The sequence below is a fragment of the Chiloscyllium plagiosum genome, chromosome 7 (genome assembly GCF_004010195.1).
Source record: "Chiloscyllium plagiosum isolate BGI_BamShark_2017 chromosome 7, ASM401019v2, whole genome shotgun sequence".
In the NCBI taxonomy this organism is placed as follows: Eukaryota; Metazoa; Chordata; class Chondrichthyes; order Orectolobiformes; family Hemiscylliidae; genus Chiloscyllium; species Chiloscyllium plagiosum.
This window is the reverse complement of record NC_057716.1, coordinates 46,821,822-46,831,749: the sequence shown is the minus strand read 5'-3', so window position 1 is coordinate 46,831,749 and position 9,928 is coordinate 46,821,822. Positions and strand designations below refer to the sequence as shown.

The following is a 9,928-nucleotide window of genomic DNA, read 5'->3' as shown; positions in this document are numbered from 1 at the left end:
GTTTTGCCCTCCTGATTTCCCTCTTAAGTATACTCCTACTTTCTTTATACTCTTCTAAGGATTCACTCGGTCTATCCTGTCTATACCCAACATACGCTTCCTTCTTTTTCTTAACCAAACCCTCAATTTCTTTAGTCATCCAGCATTCCCTATGCCTACCAGCCTTCCCTTTCACCCTGACAGGAATATACTTTCTCTGGATTCTTGTTATCTCATTTCTGAGTCACTGAGTTTACCAGAGTAGATTTCGACTCAAAGTTCCAGAAGGCTGGTATTAGATTTATATTGAAATCTACTTATAATGTAAGATTATGACAGAATTGTTATGTTAATACTTTGAACCAAACTTCAAAATAGAAGGGAAGGACAAAACACAAAGAACCTTCTTGAGGAAGTCAATGTAGATATAATAATAATGGTCATAGGTGAAAATAAGGGCATATATTTATTGGAGCACAACACTGAACTACAAACATGGATCGCAAAGATTTCTCCCTCATCCTTTAGGCCAAATTTTATTTGCACTATAAGCGAAATAGATAACGGGAACAGCAGGGCATCTTGGACCTTGATGAATAATGGCACCAACAAAGCAAATTTCTCACTGAGACTGTCGGGTAAAAATGAAGAAACAAGGGAAGGATTGAGAAGAATGAATTCGAGTGCATTAATAAGATATCAATTCACAAAGGGAAAAGATGAGAGGAAAAGACTGCATTACTGGAAAAAATGGTCAAAAAGTCAATAGTATCCAATATATTATAATTTTAGAATATCCAAACAGCAGTTTATCACCACATTTTTAACTGTTCACTTTCAGGATTAGAGGGGTGCATTGGCAATCATTAACAATCGTTAGATACATGACTTCCTGTTGCAGGTGGAATGTATATTTAATATGCAAATACAAAACCTTCATAAAACTGACAGGATAGGCAAAGAGATGCCCTTTTTCTGGTTGATTTGTGGATTCAATTTTCTCAATGATTTGTGCAGTAATTACACTGCCACCCCTATGGTTTTCTTCAAAGTTCAGGCCAATGGAACTGAAGATTAACAAATCCTTAGGATCTGTCTGATTTCATTCTAAGGTTTTAAAAGAAACAGTTCGAAAAATCCAAGATACACTTTGCCAGAAAATCTCAATGGATTTAGGAATTGTGTCTTTGAATCAGAAAACTAGAAATGTCACACCAATTTTTAAACCATAAGGGAAAAAAAAACAAGTAGTTGCAGGCCTGTCATTTTTGCAACAGCTGTTTTGAAAATTATTGAAATCTATCATCAGGACTGAGTGTCTAGAATTGTGCAAATCTGAAAAGTCAGCAGCGTTTATAAAGATTCAGCCACGTCTGTCTAACTGCTGATTATTTTTGAGAAGGCCATTACCAATGTAGACATGGAATTGCCTATGTATGTCAGCATTTGATAAGGTTCTGCACATTGAATTATCAGCAAACAGAAAATTCATGGAATGGGAGGGTATCCGTTTCTCAAGGGTTGAAATTTGGATATGAAGTAGAGAAAGTAGCGAAGGCGGAAATTACAAGGATAAAATTATAGAGTACTGAATATTCAAATCAGAAGAAGCAATTCATCATGTAAGAATTTGTGAACAGGCATTGACTGATTCAAATTTGCAGATACAGTGATGGCATATGGAGTTTCATACGGAAAATAATATCGTAATTGACCTTGGGACCAAGAGAAATAATCCAAAATAACTGTTTAATGTTAAGAAACTGGAAACAATAGAGGAGCATAGGATTTGTCTACTCACTCACATACAAGACTAAAGGCTAGTGCACAGATATAAAAAGTAATGAAAAGGCTACTACAATCATAGAATCATCATAGAATCCCTACAGTGTAGAAACAGGCATTTGGCCCAACAAGTCCACACCAACCATCCGAAGAGTAACCCACCCAGACCCATTCCCCTACGGATGGCGTTTTTACAGGGGGCAGGATGGGAGGAGGTGTAGTCCAGGTAGCTGTGGGAGTCGGTCGGATTGTAGTAGACTAATTTATCCTAGACTAATACACCTAAACCTACACACCCCTGAATGCTATGGGCAATTTAGCATCGCCAATTCACCTAACCTGCACATCTTTGGATCGTGGGAGAAAACCTGAATACTCAGAGGAAACACACGCAGACACGGGGAGAACGTACAAACTCCACGCAGACAGTCGCACAAGGCTGGAATCAAACTCGGGACCCTGGCGCTGTGAGGCAGCAGTGCTAACCACTGAGCCACCGTGCCAATAGAATGTTGGCTTCTATCACAAAGAGATCGGAATACCAGTGGGCCAATGTTACGCTTCAACTGTACAAAAACAATCAGACCCTGTCTAGAATATTACATTCAGTTCTTAGTACAGTATCACTTGAGGAAGGGTATAACTTGGCTTCAGAGGGAGTGCAGTGCTGGACTACTAGATCAATTCTGCAATTTAAAGGGTTCATTTGTGAGGTCAGGTTGCATGAACTGGGATTGTATTCCCTTGCTTTACAGGTAATCTAATTGAGGCTTTAAATGATAAAAGTATTCAACAGAACATAAACAGAAAAGCTATTTCCTCTGGCATGGGAATGTAGAACAAGATGTTCAATCTTATTGAAAGAACTTGGGACAACAGGGCAATTTTTGAAACCAAAAATCACGTAAATATGGAATTCTCTTCTCCAGAAGTCTGAGGATGCTCGTGTCAATGGAACTTTTAAATACTGATACTGACAGATTTTTATTAGCTAAGGATATCAAGTAGCAGTGATATAATGTGGGTACATAGATTAGGGGCAAAACTAACCACAATTTAATTGAATTGCAAAACAGCCTTGATGAGTTTAATAGCCTATTCTTGTCCCTATATGGGAAACACGTTCAAATCAACAGAGCTGAAGTACCAGCTTGACTACATGGTACAACTTGGCTTCACATCAACCTTCAGGTCAACACTAAAAGCCAAGAAAGCAGTTTTTTGGCAAATATTTTACAAATGCATGGTAATCTCCATATCCCAGTTGCAACCTCTGAGCAAGTAATTCTATGTTCAAAACTTTGCAAGTCACAGTTGCACTCAGAGCAACTTTGTGAAGCAGCTAGTATGGTTCTGAACAGGAAAAGTATTTCTTCCAGCCAGAACAGCAGGCAGCATGGTGATTCAGCAATTAGCCCTGTGCCTTCACATCACCAGAGATCCAGGTTTGAATCAAGTCTTGGGTGACTGCATGGAGTTTGCATGTTCTCCATGTGACTGCTTAAAAGTGTCTGCATGGGTTTCCGCCAGGTGCTCCGGTTTCCTCCTACAGACCAAAGCTGTGCAAGTTACGTGAATTAGCCCTGGGAAATGTGGGATTATAAGGGTAGGGTTGGGACTAAGACTGAGCGGGATACTCTTCAGCGGTTTGATGGGCTGAATAAGCCTCTTTCTGCACTGTAAGGATTCTGTGAATAGGCTTCATGCTAAAGGGTCAGAATTAGCTAACTAATCACAGTGGCAATCAATAGCTTGTATTAACAATGCTGTTAAAACATGCGTTGAATCTGAAACTTTTTCACATAGCAATCTTGAATATCTTCACTCTTGTTGCAGTAAAATAATGTGGGCTGTGTATTATCTGACACACTGCCATTGAGTCTCTAGAATAACAACAGGAAAGTGTGACTGCAATGTTTGCCTTCCAGACCTGACACTGAGCCTATGTGAACTGAGTATGATAGCCTTCTCAAAATGAAAGTCACATCTAATTTAAGGCACTGTGGAGGATTCTCAACTAGCTCTCGGATAGTGAAATTACATTATGGACCATCGATTTTATGATACACTGATAAATAACCAAGTGACACATGCTTCTTCCTCTATATTGGCATGCATTAGTTTTAACACCAGCAGACAGAGGCTGTCAGACAACTGGGCCAAATTCAAATGCAAGAAATAGATGCTTCATTGATAGTCAAGGCTACTTTACAAAATGGAATGAACCAAAATCAGCTGAACGGTCAAACTTCAGAATGGAGACTCTGAACATTCAGTATCAAACTTTGGAATCTCACAACAGTATACTTTAACTACCAAGATGAGGAGAATTGATTAAAAAAAACCTTCCCTTTATTTCTTCATAATTTAAAGCTATTGGCAGTATTAGGGAAATGAAATGAAAAGGAAGTGACAAATTAATTATACCATTTAATCACAATTATATGAAGGAAGATGTACTGGGAAAAGAAAAGCCCACACAGGTAGTCTAAATAAGACAGCACAAAGAACTGTCCACAGATGAATTAAAAATAGAAAAAAAGAAATTCACAATATAACAACACAAATTACAGATAAACGATTATTCATGACCAATATTATAAAATACATATCCCACAACTAGATGCTTTCGTAAATCACATCTTTTTGTCCTTATAAAATCGAACATGAAAATTAGCTAAAACACAGACAATTTCATAATTTTATAATTTAGTTTATAACACGAAGCAGAAAAATGCACATAAACTTGGAGTATTAAAATCTAAGCAAAGAAAAGGTTGCATCACAAAAAGTCTAAGCACTGAATTATAACTAATTTCACTTAGCATGGTTTCCATTAAACCCACTGTTACCTCAGTAAAGTTGTGTTTAAAATTTTAAGATCAGGGCTGCTTAATCTCATTATTCACCTGAAAATGGTTTTCTGCCAAATCATTTCATATTCACTTCATAAATATAGAATACCTGTGATGGGTCATTTGGAGTTGTATTCCTTCCCAGTACATTTTGTTTCAGTGCAAATCCACTATTTCGCATCTCTGCCATCAGCTCTGAGGGATGCATTGATGGACCTGTTTAAAAAGGGCATACATATCAATGCTTATTAACATTTGCTTACATTCAGGTTTTATTTCACAATTGGAACCTACTTGTTTCTTTGTTTAAAATAGCTTAGATAAATCAATTCAAATGATCTTCTGCTGTGCAAATGATTAGATATTATTCTATAAAACAGCTGCTACAGAGTGAAGAATACCAACTAGATGCATTTATCTGCAACACAGCAGGAACACATTTTGCAAAACTTTCAGAAGCATTGTACTAGGGAATGGGCGACATTAAACTGAAGCTAGTCATAATAGACACAAAACATATCTTAAACTGTTTATTGTAATCTTGCAAAATTATTGAATGAACAAAACAAGCAAGCTGATTATGCAGGTGCAGCGCCTATTTCTGAATAACTTGCATGTAAAATATATCCCAAGATGCTTGAAAAATGAAAATGTGATCAATAGTTATCAAACCTCAGAGGGAGAAATCAGGAAGGGGGACTCAAGTTTGATTATAAACTTGAACCTCTATCTAATAAACAGGAAAGACAATTAGAAAGATGAAAAGGATTAAGAATTCCAGAAACATGGAGGTAGTTTAAGGCTTGGATGTTAATAGCAGGGCAGGGGATGGGATATGGATACATTAAGAAAAACCTCACCCTCAAGTTATGATCTGAATGTCCAAAATTCTGTGGAAATAACTGGGCAGTTTGTGTGGCGAGGAGGATTTTGAAGATCAGCACTAGAAAAAAAGTTTCAAGTTGTGCATGGTCAAGTTCAATCTGATCAATTTTTTAAAAGAGATATTCTTTTATAGGATGTGAATATTGCTGGTTAGGTCAGGAATTGTTGCCCTTCCTCTCGAAAAGGTGTTGCAAATTGCACTCTTGAACTGGTGCAATCTATCTGTTGCAAGCAGAATCACTGTGCTTTTGGAAGGGAGTTCCTTGATGTTGAGTTCACCACAGTAATCGGTGATGAAGTTCCAAGTCAGGATAGTGCATGGCTTGGAGAGGAATTTACAGGTTGTGGTTATGTTCCAATGCATCCACCCCCCTTGTCCTTCTGGGTAAGAGAGGTTACATTATGACAGTGTTGTCAAAGAAGATTTGGTGAGTTGCTACAGTGCATCTTGTATATAGTACACAATGCTGTCATTGTGTGTTGGTGATGTAGATTATGCCAATCAAGTGGACTCCTTCGTTCTGATTGGTACCTACCACCTCAAATATTGTTAGAGTTGCAATTATCCAAGCAAGTGGAAAGTATTTCATCAAATTCTCAACTTGTGCCTTTTACACGATCGACAAGCTATGAGGAGCCAAAAGGTGCAGTACTCACTTCAAAATTCTCTTAACTGCTCTGATGGCCACAGTATGTATGTGGCTCGTCAAATTCAATTTCTGGTCAATAGCAACCTCCAGAATATTGATAGTTAGTATATATTAGCAAGGGTAATAACTAGGGAGGGACCAGTGGCAAGGGAACAGGTTAAGGCAGGGGCTGAAAATGAACATTTTTGTTTTCCTGGTATTCATTTGGACAAGTTGTAAATCATCCAGGACTTGGTGTCAATTCCACAGCAATAAATATGAAACTGGTACAGAAGGAAGAAGTAGAACTGTGTCTTGTCCGCATATATATGAAAACCAGGCCTGTATTTTGTGGTTAATGGCACTGAAGGATATAAGTATGTAAGAACATGAAGTAGAAGCAGGAGAAGTCTCTCCCAGATATGATCATGGCTGATTTTCAATTTCAACTTCACAATCCTGTCCACTCCTCATTGCCCATGAGGGGCCAAAATATGACACTCAGCTAGCGGCAATCTGATATAATGAACATCCATATATATTCGCTTACATTACAGGAACGGCAAGGCTATTGACTTCCTTAATCTAACACTCTCTCACCAATCCCCAATTCCTCCTAGCATTGGCCTAAGCAAGTTCTCCAGTCAGTTTACTCCTCTTAACTTTCATTAGCTCCTGCATGGGATCCTTTATCTGTGGTTCAATTATAACGCAGCCTCAATTTTTTATACTCCAATAGCTGCATAGTAGCAAGCCTCACTATATAGTCGATTATGGCACAGCCACAATCTCCCTCAATGTCTAAAAGCGGAATAATGTGGATGCTGTAAAATAGAAATAGTGGGAATACTCAGCAGGTTATGGCAGCATCAAGTCCCTCCGTAACCTTGAATGTTTCAACGAGACCACCATTCTTCCATCCAAAGAACATAACCCCAATTTACTCAGCAGGTAAATAAGGAAGAAAGCAGGTACAAAGGATAGATCTTGTAATGGATTCTGCAGTTAACTTGTGGGAGTGGAGAAACAAGCTGTTTATTGAAGGCACTATTTGACCAAGCAAACCAGTAGAAAAAACTAGCAACGAAGAAAAAGCAGATCAAATCCCCATGGAGTTAAATTGGATAACCCAAAAAAGTGAACAAGGATCATCTGCATGCTACTTGTTTGTTAGCTATCACTAACTGTGCTATGCATTGGTCGCACAGCAACGTAGTGCTGAAAATCACTAGCACATCTTGAAAGGGAGGTACTGGAGCGGGTGAGGGAGGTATGCAGATAGTGAATTGCAGCTGGAAAGAAAGAAGTGAAGAATAGCATGTGAACAAGAACAAACACTAAGGTTTTTGGATACTGCACTAGGAATTTTAGTTGAGGAGGGGGAAAGGAGGTGAGGTGCCCTGATTTCATAGGGTTCGGAAACATAGTCAGAGGGAGTGGAAGCAGATAGCTGTGGAGGTCAAGGCCAGCAGCAAAGCCCCAAAGACCCGAATGTCATGCTGTTAGTTCAATGACCCGAAATGAATGGTCAAGGCCAGTGAATGCACCTTTAAACGTCAAATCCTTCCAGCTGAATCACAAGCATTTGTTCTTTCTCAATTCAAATCATCGTTATTGAGTTAGCAATAATTTATCAGGATTTGTACCTTACACCATATGGTCCACCTTAACCTCACACACTGAGCATTGCTACAAGCATCATATCTCAAGAGGCACATATACTGGCAGCTATTCGACCATGACATTTTTATTCAAACACACTGCATCACACAAACTTACTTCACGCTCTTGTGTGGGATGAGGTGGTACACAACTAAGGTAGCGGGAATAAAGTAAAAGGGGGAGACATTGCTACTTGTTCTACTCCTCCCTGCAGCGAAGATGGTGCTGATCCCTATTGTAACTTCCATTGCTAAACATGTGGACAATGTGCCAAAACCATTGATGATGACAGTACTTCCTTATACTCAGACACTAAGAATGAGTATGCTGCACACAGGAGAGGGGTCAAGAAAATCACACGTGCCTGCTCACTGGAGGAAAAGGTCACAGATGAGTTTAGCTGCAGAGGAATCAAATGAGAGCTTCAATATTGCTGGCAACCAAAGACTGAAATTTATACAAAATGCTTGGTGCCTTAGGAAGGCTGTCATTAAGCCTGCACTTCATGCTTCTTGACAGTTAAGAGTCCAGCACTAATACTGCAGAGAGTTCTGCACAGCTTTGAACACATTCCTTGCAGCAAGAAGTTGGCAGCATTTGCACACTGTGGACACAATCATAGGGTAGTGTCTAACTCTGATGTCTCAGGTTTCAATGCAGTATGGGCAGCTTCTGTCTGAATCTGACAGTGGAAATAGACTGCTGTCATGCAAGGTCAGCTTTATGCCATACAAAACCAAGACTGCTGTCATTATAGTTACATAAGCCAGCTTAAAATCAAGCCAGCAGGGTGTAAAGAAGCCTAACAATCTGTCCTCAAGCATACTAGTTGGATTGCTGAGGCATTGCCTCAGAGGAACAATGGTTCAATAGAGCACAAGCAAGCTGTCCTCTCTCAAAATGACAGAATTAGAGCTCCCAATGTTGGCACTCCACCTTGCTGTTGCAATTCAGCCAGCTCAGATGATTGCTACTGAGGTGGAGTCAATGAAGTTTGAAGCTGGTCCTTCTAGGCTCAGCGCTGCTGAAGGTTGCCCTCCAAGATCACCCACAGTTTCCTCCAATAAAATTCAACAGCCTTCCATCATCATGTTGCATCCACTGGTATATTGGTCAATAACAGGCAAAGGCACATGGAAGTATGGTATCAAGGAATGCACAATACTTCAGGAGCTGCCCACTCCACCCTATGGACATTTGCAACTCAGGCAACTATGGAGAGCTTCAAACTTACGAAAGCTTCAAACAATCAGAAGTCGACGAGCAATCAATCTGTTAAATAGACAATGCAATTGGAAGGTCCACATCCTGGCAGAGCCAAACAAACATTACACAGAGTTATTCAGCTGTGGGCTTGAGTGTGGTGTTGCAAGGACTGTATTGTTGGTGTTAACTAGCATAGCAGAAATATTACTTTCAGTGATCTGCATGACGTGGAGGTGCCAGTGTTGGTCTGGGGTGAACAAGGTTAAAAATCAATATTAGGTTTTCGTCTAACAGATTTATTTGGATCAACATTAATGCCTTTACTAAGCATTACTATCTGCAGGATTCATTGCAGAATGTGGCAGAGTAGTATCAAGGAGAATTAGCAAAACTGAAGTGAATGGGAATCAGGGGAAACCTCCCCGCAATTGCAGTCATACCGAGCACAATGGAAAATGGTGGTAACTATTTAGAGGTTAACCATCTCAGTTTCAGGGCATCAGTGCAGCAGCTCTTCGGGATAGATATTTTTAATAACACGTTCATTCACGTTATTAAACACCTGAGGAGCAGGTAGAATTTGAACCCATCCTTTTTGGTTCACAGGTAGAGATATTACAGCTGTACTGCTAGACCCTAGTTCCTAGTACCCTAGTACCCCATTAGATGGGGTACTGGGCTAATGGTCGGATACTTGGTAGTGTGGATGAGCAGAGGGATCTTGGTGTCCATGTACACAGATCTCTGAAAGTTGCCACCCAGGTAAATGGGCGGCACGGTGGCACAGTGGTTAGCACTGCTGCCTCACAGCGCCAGAGACCCGGGTTCAATTCCCGACTCAGGCGACTGACTGTGTGGAGTTTGCACATTCTCCCCGTGTCTGCATGGGTTTCCTCCGGGTGCTCCGGTTTCCTCCCACAGTCCAAA

At 39.9% G+C, this 9,928-nt stretch overlaps 1 protein-coding gene across 1 annotated transcript in view; it reads right to left on the bottom strand.

Moving 5' to 3' along the window:
- Positions 1 to 9,928, bottom strand: part of cir1 (corepressor interacting with RBPJ, CIR1) — a 58,609-nt gene that overhangs the window by 26,231 nt on the left and 22,450 nt on the right. Inside the window, exon 8 of the mRNA XM_043693596.1 lies at positions 4,729 to 4,835. Within this exon, the coding sequence (XP_043549531.1) occupies positions 4,729 to 4,835 (107 nt within the window). The remainder of the gene's footprint in view (positions 1 to 4,728; positions 4,836 to 9,928) is intronic.